At 38.0% G+C, this 21,645-nt stretch overlaps 2 protein-coding genes across 2 annotated transcripts in view; one reads left to right on the plus strand and one right to left on the minus strand.

Annotated features, from left to right (window-relative positions):
- The first annotated feature begins 1,898 nt into the window (after positions 1-1,898).
- Positions 1,899-4,114, plus strand: LOC121426854. Its single transcript, XM_041623256.1, has 2 exons — positions 1,899-2,412; positions 2,984-4,114. The coding sequence occupies exons 1-2, from the start codon at positions 2,151-2,153 to the stop codon at positions 3,727-3,729; spliced, it is 1,008 nt and encodes a 335-aa protein (XP_041479190.1). The 5' UTR covers positions 1,899-2,150; the 3' UTR covers positions 3,730-4,114.
- Positions 4,115-6,563: 2,449 nt separating this feature from the next.
- LOC121426026 (sushi, von Willebrand factor type A, EGF and pentraxin domain-containing protein 1-like) overlaps positions 6,564-21,645 on the minus strand; it is a 63,314-nt gene continuing 48,232 nt past the window's right edge. The window contains exons 22-32 of the mRNA XM_041622156.1: positions 20,512-20,703; positions 19,888-20,088; positions 18,782-19,024; positions 18,042-18,230; positions 17,281-17,490; positions 16,647-16,895; positions 16,064-16,309; positions 15,252-15,452; positions 13,861-14,394; positions 7,730-7,891; positions 6,564-7,196 (exon numbers count right to left, since the gene is read on the minus strand). Coding sequence (XP_041478090.1) covers positions 7,012-7,196; positions 7,730-7,891; positions 13,861-14,394; positions 15,252-15,452; positions 16,064-16,309; positions 16,647-16,895; positions 17,281-17,490; positions 18,042-18,230; positions 18,782-19,024; positions 19,888-20,088; positions 20,512-20,703 — 2,612 coding nt within the window. The 3' untranslated portion in view covers positions 6,564-7,011. The remainder of the gene's footprint in view (positions 7,197-7,729; positions 7,892-13,860; positions 14,395-15,251; positions 15,453-16,063; positions 16,310-16,646; positions 16,896-17,280; positions 17,491-18,041; positions 18,231-18,781; positions 19,025-19,887; positions 20,089-20,511; positions 20,704-21,645) is intronic.

Consider the following 21,645-nt stretch of genomic DNA (forward strand, 5'->3'; position numbering starts at 1 on the left):
TTTTTAGTTCAAATTTAAACTAGAAAATCAGCACAAGTAGTGCAGTCACTATACAAACTCTTTAAGTGCTAAAATAGCACTTCATTTTGTACAGTGTAGAAATAGACGCCTAAGATATGCTATTGAGGTACGTGATTAACCTGTATACCGTGGGGAATACCCTTTCACGAGAATTGCGAAACTCCTGAAAAAGATCGACAACCGCGACGGAGAAAGGGATTCATGACCCCAGGGAGTCTTCTAGGAGCAATACCCCACCTTTGTATTTAAATGCCATCAGCTATGACGGCTTATAATTATGATTATATAGTTGAGAATATCTCAACTTGAGATCAAAATAAAAATGAGAGAGGCTGTTGCAAGATTTATATCAGAATAGAGAGGACGAGGGGGAGGGGTAGGGGCTAAAGAATCTTCTTGGTTGATCCTGCAAAATGGCAAATACATGGATGTGATATGATATTCTTTCCAAATTCTCATTTCTCACAGTAGAAACAATACACGGAACCTAAAGTTTCGTCTACTCTCCACAAAACATATTGTTTATATATCATGTTATTCATCGCAGACAGGTTCCTTGGTTATACACAATGGCGAATATATGAAAATAATTGTGGCGTCACAATGGAATTATTGATCCCTTTCAACCTACATCGCTGCACCTGCGTTCCCTCGACGTCCCGGGGGGGCCACTTACATTGACGAGTGGATACCATGCGCGACCAAAAAACACGTAAAAAGGATGTCTTTTTCACGATAGGGCACGTAACGTACGTAACGTGATAATGGTGTCAAAAACACAAAAATAATGAAAAAAGGGTATCTATTTCGCTAGGAAAATTACGTGTTTAGGGTCGAATTTGCGGGGATGATAAAACAAAATTAAATGTTTTATAAAGGATGTCCTTTTTGCCCCAACACTATGTGTTTAGAGTCCGATTTGTGCGAAGTGTAGAAGGTGGGGTCGTACTTAACCAAATAAGGTAAAGCCGACGACCGAAGGACCCGTAACAATAAAACATTCATGTACTTGTTTAGTGGTTCATTTCAGGGAATATTTGCCAAGAGTATCGTTTTGTTTCCAAGACTTGTTAAGGGTAGGGTTTCACACGCCAATACTTGTTAAGGGGTGCATTTTCAGAATATGGAAATTACGTGTTTAGGGTGCTTTTCGAGACCCCATGGTCGCGCATGGTATCCACTCGTGAATGGAAGTGGCCCCCCGGGCTCGACGTCTCGTGACCAACGATCTATTGTACGCCAAACGGTGAAAGATGTGTACTTTGAGCTCCAGTAGGTAATATACAGATATTGCCTACCTAGAGTTTGAATATAACATTTCCTCTCCCCGATGGAGTTATATTTTTCCCAAGGGAATATATTTTGCCCGAAGCGCGCAGCGCTGAGGGAAAATATTATCCCGAGGGAAAAATATAGCTTCGGAGGGGAGTTGAAATGTTATTTATTAAAACGATAGACCAGGCAATATCTGTTATATTATATAGTATATGTGGATTCGCCATCAGAAATTGCATTCATCATCTGGTTCAAAAGCGAAATTCTTGCTACAGCTCTGATCCGTCTACGTCATAATAGATTTTTTTTTTTGAAAATACATCAAGCGCGTTCTTCATGCAATCGACGCGTTAACACTAGCGCGTACATCAAATAAACTATCTTGTTGCGCAACTTGTATGCAGCGAGTGACGTCACCTTAGGTGATATAACGCCGCAATTGAAAATACTACGCAGTATATTCCCTGAGGTGACGTCAAAACCTAGAATATAACAAATGCGATCCTCGCAGCTATGGTCACGTGATGGCGTATTGACCTATCACTGATTCGAATCTACATAGCCTATGTAATATAATGAATTAACAACGCAGACTGTGTGTACTTGTGCATCACTATGTGATGATATTGTCGTTTTTTACGTAACAAGTGTGATCTTCGACGCCATCATGACCCGATGATCGGGCAGATATCATTTTCTTGACTTGAAAGTATACTGGACTTGGAAACACCGGTAAATGTAGGCCTACTCTAGAATAGGAAATTTGATTTGCTGTGATAACAATTGTGTGCAAAAATTATAGCTGCAAGTATCATGTGACAGTGTCTTCATAGAGGGGAGGGCAAACCAGAAACATGGCAAGGGTTTGTCCATTCCGTTCTCTTCTACTAGAAATTGACGATGGCCTCACCAAGGCAGACCTTGAAAAACTGATCTTTCTGTCCAAGGACGAGATCGGTTCTGAGAGAGAATCAGAGGACATCAGCTCAGGACTGGACCTGTTCGAAGTCTTCATCAAGCGAGACGTCATCAACAAGGAATGTATTGATTATCTTGCAGATCTTCTAGTCAAGATAAGACGGTTCGACCTAAGAAAAGTTCTTTACAAGAAATGGGGTAAGGCTGCACTCAAACTCGATTCTTTGAAACTCAGACAAACGCTAAGGTGGATTCTCCGCCTGTTCCTTGTAAGCTTTAATTATTTTAATCAAACTAATCTATATGTATTAAATGGGCGCGTCGTGGTCTAGTGGTTCTGACTCTCGCCTTTTAAAAAGAGGGACGTGGGTTCGAATCCTAGCCATAGCGTGTTTTCCTTCAGCAAGAAATTTATCCACACTGTGCTTCACTCGACCCTGGTGAGGTAATTATTGGTACCGGCAGGAAGTAATTCCTCAAAAAGCTGTTCGCATCAGAATCGGTAGACTAGCTTAGCCGGGGTAATACAGGAGCGCCTTGAGCACCTAACAAGGTGGATACGTGCGAAATACAAATCCTATATTATTTGTTTATTATTTATAATGTTGTTAGGATTGAAAAACGAGCCTGGAAAAGAGTGTCTCTTTTCGTTGGGGTCAATGTCTTATAAGCGCTCCTAATTCATGTTCTATAGAGTATAATGCTTATTTCGATATGAACATAACATCATAAACCTATATGAATTGTTAACATTTTATCTCAAACACAGTTTCCGTTCGGCAAACGTGCGACGAAAGAACCACCGACACAGGTTCAAACCATCCCCTGCAGATCCGACCCAAGGTTAAGGATGTCTGTCTTCAAGAGCACTCCAAAGAAAATCCGGTTATGCCAGTCTTCCCGGGTCACCGTCTAAAGCATACAGTCCCAGAAGTGCTGATAGATGGTCAAGATGTGAAAGATATGGATCTGGAACAGCCACAAGGAGAGGGAAATCAACAGAGGAAGCAGTCCGCGATGCCCCTTGAAATGTCAAATCTGAGCCCCGAGGATGTCTCGCCTCTCGATGATATGATCAGACGACGTAAAGATGAAAAACGTCCGCCACTGCCTCAGCAGGGGTGTGTAGAATCGGGATCTTCTGAAAGCTTATACCAGAACTCCGGAATGCCCAACGGCAGACATTTTCTTCGGGACAAACAGGATCGATATTTGATTGTCGGAAACAGGAGCAGTACCTCTAGTGTGGACAGCCTTGAGGCACGGACTGGACGACATCCCTCATCCAAATCTAGCTCTGACAGCGGCAGCTGCACGTCTAGTGTTGATAGTTTGGATGAGCAGAAAGCGACAAACAGAATCGTTTCTCGAAAACCTTGTCGCTCTATGAGGTCCAATAGCTTTCAAAGTAAGCGTTGGAGCACGAATAGCACGATAAGCACGATTAGTACGATTAGCACTGATAGTTTAGAAGACCAGTATCCCGATTACTTGGAACATGAGAGAGGAGTTTAAACGACAATCGGTTTGCAAAATGATTTAACCACTGGCGTCTCATCCAGTGTCATTATTGTGACATTATTTTGCCTAGCTGAACGTGATCTTGGGAATGTTCCATGAAATCTGTCAGCTCTAACTTAATTGTCAGTACCGACAAGTTTAGTGAAATGCGTGTTTTTTAATGTCTGAGAGGCACAAGCCTATTACTGTAGTAATTGTAGGAGAAAGTCAACTTGTCAGTGCTGACAACTCTCATAAAATGGTCCTCCGGGAACAATTCGACCGAATTAGAGCTAGGCACATTATTCAAAGCTTATGTATCATATTATGTATTATATCACGAATTTAATTTCTTTAGAAAATAGTGTTGCCATGTTCTACACTAACCACAGGTATCATTGATTCATAATCCACATGACTAGATATTATGCAATTCCTACAAAATTTACTTCATTATTTTTGTTTTGCTACGCATATTTAGATATCTATATAAATATTATTGACAAACCTGGAAACACATAATTCATACATACGTATTTATCATTCGAGCAAAACAAATGAAAGACCTTGAATGAAATGTTTGATATAAACGAATCGCATATTGTTTTTTACGCCTTCTTACGGACAAATAACTTGTAGTGGATTCATATTCTTATCATTTCGTATACTGTAATCAATTTCTATGAAATTTTATTTTAAAAGGAAATGGTTGGTTCATCGACATGTTAAAATGTATGAACGAGAGCATTGTGCAATCACTAATAATACTAAGAACATGCTTTACATATTGCAGATGGCAATGTCATAGTTCTTGAGGCGGACATGGTGTCATTTCATGGATGTGGGGCTATTTGTTGAAAATATCGTCGATTCTTTTACACCAATTGCTTATATATTTTCGTGTATTTCGTTTAAGAACATAGGTACAAAACTGTTCTTGTATTCATTGTAATCATGACGTTATGAAAATTAGACCGTTAGTCTGCATTTCTGCTTGTCATTTTTTTAGGGTAAGCAATCTCCTTAATTTGTGGTTGAAAACTTTTTTTCTGCTTTGTCTATTTTTTTTCGAGTATGAAATATCCTGAATTTGTGGTTGGAAACCTTTTTCTTGCTTGTCAAAATTTTCCTCCGAACCCCCCCCTTTTGGAAAATCCTGGATCTACCCCTGGCATAGTGTTCCAAATTTCTGCAAAATTTACCCCCAATATCTGATTTGCTTTTATTTATATATTTGTTTAAATTCATGACAGGTAGTTTCGAGCATAGACGGCGGAAGGGGGGGGGGGGGGAAGGGGGGACATGTCCCCCCTAAATTTGAGGAGGGGGTGACGGTTCCCCCCTAAATTTGTTGTTGATGACCTTTTTTTTATTTGCTTGTCAACATTTTTTTGGTTGTCCCCTCCTAAACTTTTTGGCTTCCGCCGCCAATGATTTCAAGCAACAACAGCAACAACAAACAGAGTTATCTACAAATACAGTTTTTGCAATATTTACCTCCAATATTTGATTTGCTTTTATTCATAAATTTTATTTAAATTCATGTCAGGTAGTTTCGAGCAACAAGAGCAACAAGAGCAACAAGCAGAATTATCTCCAAATAAAGTTTTTTACGACAAGACCGATTTTACGGTGGAAAGATAAAGCCACAAATCAATCAAGCGTTTTAAAGTATACTATTAAAGTTGCAGCGGACAGTCCTCCAGGTTTTTTCAACCTTATTAATTTTCAGACTTTTTGGAAAGGAAGGGGGGCAGAAAAAAAGTGTGCATGTATATTATTATGTATTATGTAAGATTCAAATTTTTATTGAATACTCAGTTTACTCATTTTAACTACTCAGTCAAGCAAAAATATTCCAAAATGATGCATTTCAGCATAGTGTTTAATGAATTTTACAAGAAAAAATGTACCGCTAGTTTTCATATACAAGAAAATCTATATGAATAAATTACCATATATGAAAAATATTGTATTCATTTTACGATTACATTTCATTTGTGTCAGTTTCAAATAAAGGTAATACGATGGATGAAAATGATCTATATCGGAAGGATTAATAGACAAAAGAATATTTCGACAAGAGTCTTGAAAGACACAAATTGTATCGTTCAAGGCAGGGGAGGGGTCAAACAAAGAGTGAAATCCCGTTCGAAATTTTTAATTGCATTTCAAATGTCCATATAAACATTAAGCCTAGAAATATATTAAGTGTGTAATTTTTTCGGGAGGGGGGGGGGCTGTTACATCCTCAAAATAGAAAAAAGTTAATATGATTTGGTGGCATTTTCAGAACATTAGGCATATTAAATGCTTGAATAAAATGTGGATTTTTTTTAAATTTGCTAGCTGAGCCAATAAGTGAGTTTTGATTTCAATAGAAGCAGCGTAACCGGGGGGGGGGGGGGGGAATCCATGTACAAAAAGCGTAAAATTTATCATCATTCTGATTGTGATTTTTTATGCATGGTCATCCACCCACAACCGTTCCGCGGCCCCTGTTGAATGTGTAAACATGGTAAATGCAAACATTAATCAGATAATGAGGAAGAACTATACGGCATTTAATTTTTCGTTATTTCCTGAATGTAAAAATGTTTTATTTGATACGTCACCCGAAATAAAAACAACAATCACAGGTCTACAACAAAAGAAACTTGTTAGCTGAATAGATGGAAAATTGAAAAAAAAAAAACACACATGAATTTAGAAATGGGATTATGATCCCCTTTTTATAATGATCTGTTCGTGTGATTTTCTATAAATAATAAACTTGATGTTTGTTTGGACTTCACCATTATACTCCTTCTGAGTAATAGGCATAATTATATTGTTTTTATTTAACAAAAACTTCATTTAAAACAAATAGCGATCAACATACACGAGTAAAATACCTGTTTATCCTACATGTCCTCGCAGAAACTTCATGGTGAATAACCAGTTTCGCCTATTTTTTCTTCGGTCGAATTGCCATTTAGCTCATTTACCATTTTGTCTTATTCCCGACATTCTTGACAAACTTCAAAAAATCTCTATTGCTAGATGGACTGTTTATAAATCAGATATTTTTTATTTGATAAAGTAAACCACATTAGGTTGACAAAGTGGAAATGAGACCAATCAGATATTAGACTACATGAGAATTAAAGTAAGTGGTTATTAGAGTAATTGTAGTGTATAAAACATGACAATTAGACTATATTGATAGTAGACCAAATTGGTGTAGCCTAAGTGGTACAAGACTATATGAAAAGTACATGAACTGCCCATAGATCAAATGAATATATTCCGATGTCGTTACAAATTTGTTTTCTTTCCGTGGATACATTGATCTTGTGATGTAGCTCCAGTGTGTTCTGTGATGGCACCATTTGTGCAGTCGAAACATGATGTCTGCCCTGCCATTGGCTGAAAGGTGTCACGTGGACATTTGATGCAGGGAAGCAATCCTGTCGATGAAAAATGGCCCTTGGGACACATATCTGAAATACAATTTAAAAAAAAAAAATGTGTAGTTTTGTTAGAGACACGGGGCAAGTAAAGAACAAAATACATGAAATAAGGAGTCGAATATTGAATGAAAATATAGATCTACATAACTATATAAGTCCAATCCCAATGTAAAAGTAATATGAGGAATGTGAAAAGACTAACCCCCACAATAGCGGCTATAATGGTGAAAATATCTGCATTTATTTTGATCATATACACAATCCCCAAAATGTCCTCCTTTTCAAATAATGATTCACGATGATAAAAGGTTTTTTGGGGGATAAAATTTATAATGTGTCTAAAAATAATGGACAAGTAAAATAATTTTCAAAAGCAAACAATATTTTGTGGGATTCATAATCGTGGGGATGTGCTCACATTTGACGTTACAAAATGAAAACTTACTAACCTACATAGTTGCTAGAGATTCTCGCCCAAAATTTATGAATAGATGTTTTTGTTTTATTATTACCAAAATAAACTTAACATCAAGACGAACTTTTCAAATTTTAATCACGATTACCTTTACAATGGTCAATAGACTGACTTCCTTTTGTCTCCGTTGATCGGCCAACAGGACATTTTTTACACTTGACCTGCGCTTGTTTATCTTGATAGTAACCATGGAAACAAGGGATGCATTCAGACACAGACCCGTCATAAAAATGACCCGTTGTACAGGCAACTGTTGAGAGACGTATGAATGTAATTGATTAAGTATTCCATCTTGGAAAAAAACGCTTAGGAAAGTGGACCAAATCTATAACATCTGACCGTGGAGAAGAAGCGTAGTGTATATACACTTATACTTACTATATATATATTATATATTTATTTGCAATATATTGCAATGATTGACTCAGGCTTTCATTTCAATTTTGAAGTAAACCAAAATGCAAAATATGATAAACGAATGCAAGATACACAAGGCAGTTCAGCATGAAATTGACAAGAAAAAAATACATTAACGAGGATAGATTATTAGAATTACAGACCAAAGTATTAACACAATGAACACGATAAGATTAACTTCATATTCAAATGTTCCTGAATTCCTGGAAGAGGATTCTTCCGGGGGGGGGGGGCAAGTATTTCATAATTTCAAATGAATAATCGATAATTTCCATCAATAATACCAAAATATATACGCTGCCAATCACTAGTGATTAAGGCGGGTGAGTTAAAGATTCCAATTTCTTCACAAAAATCTTAAACCGCCACTCTACTGCATTTTTCAACATCATTTATCATACATCAGTCACCATACAAACTTTTTGGCATGGACCCATTTAACTGATCAGAATTTTATGTGCGAACAAAGGATGGTATGGAAGCTTAAAAGTGCCACCGAGATGTTGAGATAATTATCTCGGGAAGTCGACATCTTGATAGCAAAAGATAAGATGACGAGATCCTGGATCTCATCATGTCGACATCTTTTAGAAGAGATGATGAGATGACAAGATCCTGGATCTCATCATGTCAACATCTTTTAGAAGAGATGATGAGATGACAAGATCCCGGATCTCATCATGTCAACATCTTTTAGAAGAGATGTTGAGATGACAAGATCCCGGATCACATCATGTTGACATCTTTTAGAAGAGATGATGAGATGACAAGATCCTGGATCTCATCATGTTGACATCTTGTAGAAGAGATGATGAGATGACAAGATCCTGGATCTCATCATGTTGACATCTTGTAGAAGAGATGATGAGATGACAAGATCCTGGATCTCATCATGTTGACATCTTTTAGAAGAGATGATGAGATGACAAGATCCCGGATCTCATCATGTTGACATCTTGTAGAAGAGATGATGAGATGACAAGATCCCGGATCTCGTCATGACGACATCTTTTAGAAGAGATGATGAGATGACAAGATCCCGGATCTCGTCATGTCGACATCTTTTAGATGAGATGATCTGACAAGATGCTTGCACCTGCACGCATTAACACCGACAGGAAGTTGGTTGATATTCGATTTTCGATATTCAAACTGTGAAGTTGGTTCGACATTCAAACGCGTGTGAATTTGGTTAATTTTCGATATTCAAAATTAGGGGCTTTCAAAGCTAAATAGGGGAGTTTAACAGGTGCAGCACATCTCGGGCAACCATAAATACACTGGCTTGCCCTAGTACGAGGACATTTAGGGGACAAGGTCAGTGAAGAAAAGGGCATGAGATTTTTAATTTTTTTTTCGAGGGACCCCTAGGGATATCCCGACGGCTTAGCCAGGGTAACCACGTATCTTGAACTCGACTCGGGCAACCAGATAAACACTAGCTTGACCCGGCGCATGCACATTTAGGGGGCTCAAATTAACAAAATTAAAGGGAATAAAGGGCTATTTAGAGCATCTTTTTTTATTTAAAAAAGTATATTTTTTCAAGGGGCCCCAGAGATATCCAACGGCCTAGCCGGGGCAAACAGGCATCCTAACTTGTTGAACGTGACCCGTGCAACCAGATAAACACTAGCTTGATCAGGTGCATGCGCATTTTGAGGGCTAAAATTAACTAAAATAAAGGAATATTGGGCTATATCAAGCATTTTTTATATTAATAAAGTGATTTTTTTTAAGTGGCCCCCAAGATATCCAAACGGCCTATAGCCGGGACAACCAGGTATCCTAACTTGTAGATCTTGACCCGGGCAACCAGATTTGCACTAGCTTCATCTGACGCATGCAAATTTTGGGGGCTCAAATTAACAAAATTAAAGGAATATAGGGCTATTTCAAGCATGGGGAACCACGGTCCTGACTTTTTCCCCATCCCTTGGTACCGCCAATGGGTACAGTAAAAAAACATGGAAAGAGAAAAAGAGAAAGAAGCGAAAGGGGGAAAAATAAGGGGGGGGGGGGGGAGAGAAAGGAAAGGGAGAACGGATGGGTTGATCGTATCATTGTATGAACAGGATATTTTATAATCATGCCCCGAGCATAAGGGCGAAGCTCAATGCGTGATAAGGACAAAAAAGAGAGGACACACCATGGCGCACGCAGCAAAAATTTGCTTCATAATAAATCTCAGGCGAGCGAGACAAAAAAATCACCTTTAACTTTGAGATTGATTTTGACATGGTATGCAGAAAATGACATATTTTTTTTTGAGGGGGGAGTGCTATGCGGATCGGGTCCGGGGCAATGATGGCACCAAGTTTTTTAACCTAGGAGGAGGAAAAACAAACATTTTGGGGCCGGGGGTGGTGACACACAATTTTTTAAAAATCGAGTGAGGAGCTCGAAAATGTAGTCCCTATACTGAATTGAAAAAGGGACCTGTTAAGGATTAGCTGTTTGCATTGATCGGGTCATAAAGATGATATCTCACCAAATAAATAATGCAAGCGCGAAGCGCGAGCTGAAAATTTTTGATATCCGGGATGATACCTGGACGTTCTAAGCACTTTTTGTAATACTAATCATGAACTGAATGGCTATCTAATTAGCTGAAAATATTTCATTTATGAAAATTATGAATACGCAGGATATGTATCTCGCTAAAACGAATAATGAAAACTCTAATAACATATGATTTTTAAGCCCATGTGAACAGATAATTTACTTATCTCAATCATTAATAAGTGCGAGCGTGTAGCGCGAGCAACATTTTGAATGGAGGAAAAAAAAAATAAAATTTAAAGAACAAAAAACATTTTTGGAGAATTATGACGTTTACAACACACCTTTTTTTTAATTTCGGGGTGGGGGGACTCACTGGGGCCTCCCCATTCAGTGGCGCCACTGGTCTGGGGCGGAGCCCCTGGAACTTCGTGATATTTTTAAATATTGCAGATGGCCAATTTTTTTATCATATCGCGTGTACTTACACCACAATTATATTAAGTTCAACGCAGTTGCGGATAATAAACGAAATATGCTAAGGCACGACAACATAGCAAATGTGGAATAATTTGAAAAAGTCGCAAGCGAGCGAAGCGAGCTAGAAAATTTTGGCCTTTTAAAATGATTTTGAAATTAAATTCTAATTATGTGATAGTCGCTTTGGAAATTTAGTCGATCAATCAATCAAGAGCTTTGAAATTAGTCACGCAATATTGTCTAAAAGAGACATTTTCGTTCATGAAAGTTTTATTGGAGGGGTATTACTCCTTGCTGGTTAATTGAATTGAAAGATACATATGCAAAAGAAAATGTCTCATGACAATCATTCAAAGATTAGAGGAGCTTTATACTCATATTTTATATTTTTACAATACGTTTTCTATCGATATACGTCGACATCTTTTCTCCAAGATATGACGATCTACAACAAAAGGTTAAATATATTCATTCGACCCAACCAATTCTCATTTTTTTTAATTTTGTAAACTGATTACAATGAAGAGTATGTGTAATGATTAGACTGATTCTAAAAACAAAGAATGGGCAACCACTAAACATATTTTGTGCAAATAAAAGAAAAATACATGTGTCACTCAGCTTTCGGAATATTTTATTGGCGGAGGAATGAGGACTGAGTATAATAGATTAAGATCTGCTCATGAGATGCTTTACCGAGTTGCCCCCTAAATGTGCATGCACCGGGTCAAGCTAGTCAAGCTAGTGTTTATCTGGTTGCCCGAGTCGAATTCTACAAGTTAGGATACGTGGCTACCATGGCTAGGCCGTCGGGATATCCCTGGGGCCGGCCTCTTGAAAAAATACTTTTTTAGTTAAAAAATGCTCTAAATAGCCCTTTATTCCCTTTAATTTTGTTAATTTGAGCCCCCTAAATGTGCATGCACCGGGTCAAGGAAGTGTTTATCTGGTTGCCCGAGTCGAGTTCTACAAGTTCAGATACGTGGTTACCCTGGCTAAGCCGTCGGGATATCTCTAGGGGTCCCTCGAAAAAAAATCAAACCTTAAAAATTTCATGCCCTTTTATTCACTGATTGTCCCCTAAATGTCCTCGTAATAGGGCAAGCCAGTGTATTTATGGTTGCCCGAGATGTGCTGCACCTGTTAAACCCCTATTTAGCTTTGAAAGCCCCTTATTTTGAATATCGAAAATTAACCAAATTCACACGCGTTTGAATATCGAACCAACTTCACAGTTTGAATATCGAAAATCGAATATCAACCAAATTCATGTCGGTGTTAATGCGTGCAGGTGCAAGCATCTTGTCAGATTATCTCATCTAAAAGATGTCGACATGACGAGATCCCGGATCTTGTCATCTCATCATCTCTTCTAAAAGATGTCGTCATGACGAGATCCGGGATCTTGTCATCTCATCATCTCTTCTACAAGATGTCAACATGATGAGATCCGGGATCTTGTCATCTCATCATCTCTTCTAAAGATGTCGACATGATGAGATCCGGGATCTTGTCATCTCATCATCTCTTCTAAAAGATGTCAACATGATGAGATCCAGGATCTTGTCATCTCATCATCTCTTCTACAAGATGTCAACATGATGAGATCCAGGATCTTGTCATCTCATCATCTCTTCTACAAGATGTCAACATGATGAGATCCGGGATCTTGTCATCTCATCATCTCTTCCAAAAGATGTCAACATGATGAGATCCAGGATCTTGTCATCTCATCATCTCTTCTACAAGATGTCAACATGATGAGATCCGGGATCTTGTCATCTCAACATCTCTTCTAAAGATGTTGACATGATGAGATCCGGGATCTTGTCATCTCATCATCTCTTCTAAAAGATGTCAACATGATGAGATCCAGGATCTTGTCATCTCATCATCTCTTCTACAAGATGTCAACATGATGAGATCCAGGATCTTGTCATCTCATCATCTCTTCTAAAAGATGTCAACATGATGAGATCCGGGATCTTGTCATCTCAACATCTCTTCTAAAAGATGTTGACATGGTGAGATCCGGGATCTTGTCATCTCATCATCTCTTCTAAAAGATGTTGACATGATGAGATCCAGGATCTTGTCATCTCTTCTAAAAGATGTCGACATGATGAGATCCAGGATCTCGTCATCTTATCTTTTGCTATCAAGATGTCGACTTCCCGAGATAATTATCTCAACATCTCGGTGGCTTTTTTAAGCTTCCATAGGATGGTGCCGAATTCAATTGCTTGCTTACTTCGCTGTGTGGTAACTTTTTTCATAAACGATGCAATGTACATGTATCTCTTCAAATTTCAACATTACCTTAATATTGTTTTGAATATCGCCATTTCATCTTCTCTTTCTATTATTTCCTTTGAAAATATACTTTTAACTGGTTTATGCTCAAGTTGTCATCCTGTTGTACTTCCGTGTTGGGGTTTACATCATTTATACGAATATTTTAATGGGAGGCTGTACTCTACATGTTATGCTTTTTAGCAGCCTCCTCCATACCCAACCTGCTTATATGATTATCTTCATTTAATGTAAATATAATTGCACACACACACACGCCCATATATATATATATATATATATATATATATACACACACACACACACACACACACACACAAAGGAAAAGAATGACATTATGTTGGTTTTAACTCGAAAGGGATCATAGAAGATTGTTTTAACATACTAGTGCAAGAACCAAGTTAACCAAAATTCTATACACAGCCATTGCTGTAGCAGAATACACGAGTTTTGCAGAATTTTCTACCAGTATAATGAAAGAGTAAAAACAGGGAATAAAAAACATACCACATTTGAACGAATCATGATCGGCGATGTAACCATCTTCGCATTGGATATGCGAGGATCCTGACATCATGGACAGCGATGTGAGATTATACAGTACGCTGAATTCTTCCTTGACGCCGTGTGCCATGGACAACAACAAATCTTCATGATCTAAGCCAGAGAACTCAGCCTTTCCAGATTTGATCATCACTGCGAGATCCAGATAGATAATCGTCGTGTTACCATGTCCGGGTTTAATCTGCGGGAGTACCTCAAGGTTGTTGTTTATCGCCCGATTTGTTTGTCGCTTCCTTCGCCGCGTGACTTTCTGATTCTGTTGTAGCATGTCTTGGGCTGCGACGTCATCACCACACCAAACGACCACGTTTTCGACCAAGCAGTCGGCTTCCTGGTCGCAGGCGTCCCTGAACATCGACCCGCGGAGAATGTTAATGAAAGCTTGGGCGATATCATCTGAAGTCGTTGGAGTTTCACAGTTTCCCGTGTAATACTGTAATGCTGATGGCAAGTAACTACGTCGTGGGTCACGAGTTTCTATGACCGAAATACATATCAAATTGTTATATTGAGGTTATAAAAGGGTAAAATTAATTTTCCCACACCTATACAGTTTTTTTGTTAAAGGATTCACGTGGTGGAATAAGCTTCCTTTTAGGTAAATATATCATTATACTTGCAAATATATTAACAAAAGCTACTGACATAACTAGATTCAAGCATTTTATTAAGCGTGGACAGTTGGATTTTGAAAGACTCAAATTTCACGCTAGGGCCTAATAGCCGATGATAACAATGATGTTTACTCTTTTTGGTCGACTTCCGAAAGTATTGTGAACGCACATGGCACGCGTGCACTTTAACATCTATTTGCAAAACATTATTCAAAGATATGTTTTGCATCATAGCAAATCCCTTATTAGTCGCAATTATGTTGAGGGGAAAGTCCTTAAAATCAAACTTGCTATATCAAAATGGTTGTAGCACGCTAAACATTGTGGAATAACTAAAACTAGTTGAAAAAAACTCGTCGAAAATCGAATAGAGATATGCTTAAATACACAATAACACGCTAGTGGATTATGCCAGTGAAAACGCCGTCGTATATATTTTGCAAATTACTATGCATTCAATTAACTACCTGAAATGTAAAGTGATTGTTTTTATTTATAAAAACAAACAAATACTGATTATTTTACTATTACCATTTCAGATTTCAGATGTTAATCTTACTCCTCAACTCGTTCTGACTCCTACATTCCTAGAATGCCGGACCATGAAGACTGCAGATATTTAGTCCCAGTAATTATGTTTTTTATGATAGGGTGTGTGCGTGCACGTGCATGAGTGTATGGGTGAGGGTGTGTGGAAGGGGAGGTTGGGGTGGCACTCACCCGAACAATCAGCAACGTACGCGTGTGGACTCCATAGCCCAGACGCCCCGCAGACATACAACTTTGTAGGTTGGTGTATGGAGCTGGTTCGAGGAATGTCGTACGAATCCTCGCACGACACACTGCAGTATCTTCTAAACATCCAATCGTCACAAGACAGAGCTCCGTGCATGGGTGTGTGAAGTTCTGCGCATGGAACAGCTAGTAAATATATATAAAACAAGCACAAAACCTCCGGTAATATATTGTTCAAATAATATTTCAATGGCACAAATGCCCATTTCCATTTTCATTCACTGTATTCCGATGAACTGATGAAAGAAATCATTTGAATCACTTAAAAACTTCATCTTTAAAATAATGATTTCGACGAATTCAAACTTTACATAATTGTTTTTGAAAATTGAAACCCGCTAGCACCATTCCGTTTATCTGACAAAGTATCGGGAAATTTCAAGTACAATCCTATGTATTGAATCTTTGATCCGCCGCAGGTAATTCCCATACTGAACTGATCATTCCTACGAATGTCAAGTACGTGGGTTATGAAGGCTTGAAACCATTTGAAACATCATCACATTTATGTTAGTAAACCTAGGAGATTCTAGAACTTTATTAGAAGTTTGTTAGTGATATTAATTTCAATGGTGAGACTGCCTATCAAGGATTACAGCTGTATCACCAAATGAATCATCAAGAAAAAATGAACATGATAAATCCTAATGGAATTGTTCCATCTGAATAGTAACTCAAAGATTTCAGATTTACTATAAATACTGAAATTCCGAATGTACAAAGAATAAGGAACTTACGTTCAATATTCACAGTGAATTTGCACTCATTTTGGAAGCCGTTCTTGAGGTTTGTAGCTCGATATACGATTTCATTCTCTCCCCATGGTAGCTCCACCTGATTGGTCTCGTAGTTACACGTGACTAATACGTCATCCCCTGGAATGTCCTCGACTATGGGTTCATCCCATGTGGCCATCGTCATCTGCTGACCGGTTGTTATATTCTGGCCAGGAGGACAGTAAAGGAAGATCGGTTTCACCAAATCTGATAGGGAAGATAATAAAGACGAACAATAAATTGTTGAATTGAATAACTCTTTTTTTTGCAGGGTAGGTCCTTCAGCTTTATCTGATCTTCCAGAGAACCATGCATACTAATGTTCTCATTACTGTTCTTTATTCTAAAACGTGAAGAACTTTATAAGACACAATGTACCATTATCGAGTATTTGGTTAGTCGTGCTAAAGCCGTGGTATTGTGCAGCAGCGTTTATAAACATTATATCAGGCCAAGTCCTACACAAATGTTGCATATTAATACTCTTATCAGTAACTGGACAGTTGGAGATCCTGAAAGCCACAAGAAATACGTTACACTTTACCTTCAATAATGACGTCGAAGACACACGAGGCTTTATTCTCAGAGTCATCTACAAAAGTGTATCGAAAGACACTATCAACAGTTACATTGATGGGTGACCCCAACTCCAGTGGGTCCGTCATCACCTCCAAGTGCGGATCGACGTTGTCCTGGGCGCTAGGAAGGTCAAAGGTTACTTCAACGCCCCAGAATTCTGTGCGATTAACGCGGACAAGTTCCGGACATGATGTGATGACCGGAGATAACTCATCTAAAAGAAAAAAGGAATACGATATCAAGATAAGGAACAGGGTTGGAGCCACTAGGTGGCAGGGGGGGGGGCATTCAACCCCGAAAAATGGCAACATATTTGATGCAGTTATAGATGGGCGAAGCACTCTCTGTGGCGCATCTGTTTTCTAGAAAAAAATGCAGTCATGAGCATAAACAAGACAGTGAGCAGATGTTTTGCACAAGCGTACAAATATATTTCCATAATTTGGCGCATCACAGAAGCTGCAGCTGCTGTAGTACACTATTTTGGAGAACGAGAGTAAACCTATACCGAAAATTACTGAAAACAGAACCTGTTTTTCTAAATTGACCCTTTTCCGCCTATGAGCAAAATGCAATTACGCAAATGCAATTAGACTCACCCTGGCACGTCATCGATCCAACTTCTACTTCACGATCCCATCGTCCATCTATGAGACACGTCACAGTAGAGAAATTACCGACCAGACTTAGGCCACTTGTGCAAAAGAAGGCACAGACAGTAGCAATTGCTACTCTGGAATCTTGGGAGCAGGCTTCTGGATATACTTCGACCATGGCGGCGGGCAACGCGACAGAAGGGCACCAGTTCGCTGTAGGATGTCATAGGAAAACGGAACCTCTATGAAGCTAATTTGTGCATGCATTGTATTACTACTACTACCATGACTACACGTACTATGGCTACTATCCTTACTTCTTAATTCATTCGAAAGTACACGAAAATGGTGTTATAATTAGAGCTGCTGCACAAATGAATGACCAGATTGAGAGTCAATTTTCTGGAAGCTTTACAATGTTCGTTTCCTAATGACACAATACCATATGCAGTTCAGTGATTTTAAGCCTCTCTCAAACTTTGGTTAATCCCCAAAGTATCTGTCCCTATTTTACTTTATTACTACGTTATATGGACGTGCATCTCACAAAACGATTTTCCATTGAAAGTTATTAACATAAATATTTCTGCTCTTTATATTACTATTCAGCATTCTGCATTGAACGTTGAATGGATTTAAAATGTCAGGAAATATATTCCGTCACAGCTTTCTTCACGTATTCATTGTATTTTGAAAAAAGGTCAAAATTATACTCTCCATCGGAAATCGGAAAACTCCTACAAATAAGCTTTCATATATACAACCTTCACATTGCGGTTCTGTTGCCCACATCCAATAGGTTACTGAGCCGTTGTATTCGCAGGAAGCCGAACTCGAACCATTCAAATGATAGCCTGGATTGCAAGTCACGTGGCACGAGGAACCGTATTCAGTGTCGCATGAATCCTCAAGCAAGCCATTGAGAGGCGGAACCAAAGCCTCACAACGCAGAACTGTATATGGTGTACATGCAGAACGTATTAATAAGTGGTTGATGTACTTGAATGTTTAAAGAAATGTGGATTATATTTATTAAGAATAGACATCTTGAAAAATAAACTTAGAAAATTGTGATTATTTCCAAGCATATTCCTAACAGAACGTTTGTTCTTACAACATGTGAACGAGCCAAATTCCATCTATGAATAGCTCGAGAGGCAACAATTCTTGTCAACGCAACAAAAGTAATTCTGTTTACATGGTCTAAGCATGTGAATCATTTTGTTTAACAAGATCAATGAGTTAATCTTTAAAGTATGTAAAGTTCTTGAACCAGACGGGGATAATTAAAACAATAATACAATACTGCATAGATTAGATTTGTTTAATAACCCATTATATTTACGAAACGAGTGGTTAAAATATCTACTTCATTATTTTCCTCCATAAACATTAAATGAAACAAAAACATTATGCTTATGTAAAATCAAGATTCTGAGATATGCATGTTTTATGTTACTTGGGGGCATCATTAGTATCTTTGTGTTTTTTAAACAATGCTAACCTTCGACGTTGACAACGAATGAACAGTGTTCGATATTTCCACTTCTATCAGAGGCTACACAGGTCACGTGATGCTGACCAACAGGCATACTGACATTCGATGGATGGTCACATGATACTGATGGACCAACGAAATCATTGTCTGAGGCTGCTACTGTCCACGAGACAAAGGCTGTGGTGGAACTTCGACCAGGGTGAACGATAAAGTCTTCTGGACACTGCGTAAAGACGGGTGACTGTACATCTGTCGAAATACATAAACGAAATCATATTTCTTAAAACCAAGTTATAAGATAATGTCGGAACTTTACTAAATACCTCCATACTTCTTGGGGGAATCCATCGATGGTATATGGACGTTTACCATGCACTTTAATTCGTTAAGAGGGTGATTTACAACAGTTAATATGGCACTTGGTCTCAAGGTTTGTTACTTTATGTGTCAGTGCTTGAATATGCTGTTATGTTAATCACGTTCATGTATGTTCAAAATACCAAGTAAAAATGAAAATTTCTAGTAAGTTTATCGAACAATAATGACAATCTTATGAATTTCATACAATTATACTCAATGCTGTGTACATATCTGAAAGAAATTATAAATAGAAACACGATTGACCGACAAGTGAGTATGAAGTGTAAAAATAGCAAGTGCAGAACTATTATTGTTTATTGTTGATAAAAATACTAAACACTAGCCCCATCAGCAGAACTCATTTCGAATATACCTTTCCCATGTTTCCGTCTAAAGTTGTTGTTCAAATATAGAAATCAGAATGTGAAACAAACCTGTATCGGTAAAAATTCGAATTAATGATGAAGAAAACTATGTTTACTAACGTTAGTAAACATAGTTTTCTTCATCATTAAATCGTGAATTAAGAAACACAGTCAACCACAAAAAACCGTTCGAAATGGAAACAAGGTTTTGATATTTTCTGCTCTCATAAAGTCAGATGAGACCGTGGTCCAAGTTAAACTCGACTCCAGAATATGGACCGTCCAGATTGCCAGATTGGACCAGTAACACTTGATATGATATTTATACGAGTACGTTGGCAATTTCAATTTCTGTATCAAGTTCCGTCAATTTTTTTTTAAAATTACCTTTGCAAGTAGTCGATATGATATTCTTTGTCCATCTTCCATTGCCTGAGCACGTGACACTGGCAGAGTCTTGAGGATAGATCTGAAAACCTGACCGGGAACAATGGAGGGTGCAAGTATCTCCGAATCTTGGCACCGAAGCGCAGGAACTTGGAGTGACATCTATCCCGGGTTCTAGGTCTAAAGGTGGGCAAGGGGTGCCTGGTTGATCAAGAGAAAGAAAGTCAACATATCAACCTGGGATGTTTTTATATTTTATTGATTTTTGTTTCCATTTGAATTCCTATATAATTTAGCATGGCGAAGAAAAAGAGTGTAGTTGTTCCAAGGAACACCATAATTATATTCTTTCGTGGACATTTGTTGGTCCTGAAAAGGGCCACCCAAACGAGATGGTTCGGCAAGTGTGTTCTTGTCATGTCACATATAATAGTGAAGTTGCCGAACATTTACGATAACACTTGGCATCTACCAAATCATATTTGGACTATACAGCACGCATTTCAGGGATCTTAAATTAGAAGTAAATTAGACTTTAGACTTAAGTTCTGCCAATCTTGTTTTTCTACTGTAACATTGGTCTGCCCGACTATCATAGTGCAGTGCTAGAGTAAAGTCGCTCACGTTCGCAGGAGAAATTGGTGCTGGTCCATTGTCCATTTTCGTCACATGACGTCACGTCTTCTCCCAGACCCTGGTAACCATAGGGGCATGTGAAGGAACAGGTGGTTCCGTAGTCCTCTGTTAGTGGGGGATCGTTGTAACATCCTGATTTTATGGCTGGTGGTGGTACCCGAATACCGTGACAAGTTCGAACTGTCATTTGATAAGAGGAAAATAACTTGAACGTGATATAAACAAATAATCTAGTAAAACCAAGTATATATATATATATATATATATATATATTAATATCTACATACAAACATACAAAGGAAATAAGGAAGGTTAGAGTAATACTTGGAGCACAATAACAAACCGAATATGCACGAAGAGCCGTTCTGTATCGAGATAAGAAAATCACGCATGATCTCTTTAAATTGCAAATTTTGCGTCCGCTCAAAGAACGAGATCTGTCAGCACGCAAGGTTGCTCTATGTTAAACCCACGGAACACACATTTCGTTTGTGTTCTTTTTGCGAGCACAATGTGGGGGTGACGTTAAAGGTCAAGTCCACCTCAGAAAAAATGTTGCTTTGAATAAAAAGAGAAAAATTCAACAAGCATAACACTGAAAATTTCATCAAAATCGGATGTAAAATAAGAAAGTTATTACATTTCAATATTTCGCTTCATTTCACAAAAACAGTTTTATGAACGAGCCAGCTACATCCAAATGAGAGAGTCGATGATGTCATTCACTCACTATTTCTTTTGTTTTTTTATTGTTTTAAATATGAAATATTTTGATTTTCTCGTCATTGTCATGTGAAATGAAGTTTCATTTCTCCATGAATTCCATTATTTTAAAATTTTGTGCTTCAGGCAAGGAGGTCGTAATCGTCAAATTCGTAAAAATTGAAATATTGTATAATTCAAATCAAGTTTTTGTTGAGGTGGACTTGTCCTTTAAGATAATGCCATCGATTTATATCAACGTAATTTGTTTCAGCAAGAAGAAAAAACACCCGAAAATGAATAATTTATCAATGAAATTATTTTATTACTGTGGTACTGATCAGGATCACACAGATGCTCATGTTAGGGGAGGAACTTACAGGGGATGTACGATCATGAAAGATTATCATTCTATCAACT

This window comes from Lytechinus variegatus, chromosome 13 (assembly GCF_018143015.1).
Source record: "Lytechinus variegatus isolate NC3 chromosome 13, Lvar_3.0, whole genome shotgun sequence".
NCBI classification, from domain to species: Eukaryota; Metazoa; Echinodermata; class Echinoidea; order Temnopleuroida; family Toxopneustidae; genus Lytechinus; species Lytechinus variegatus.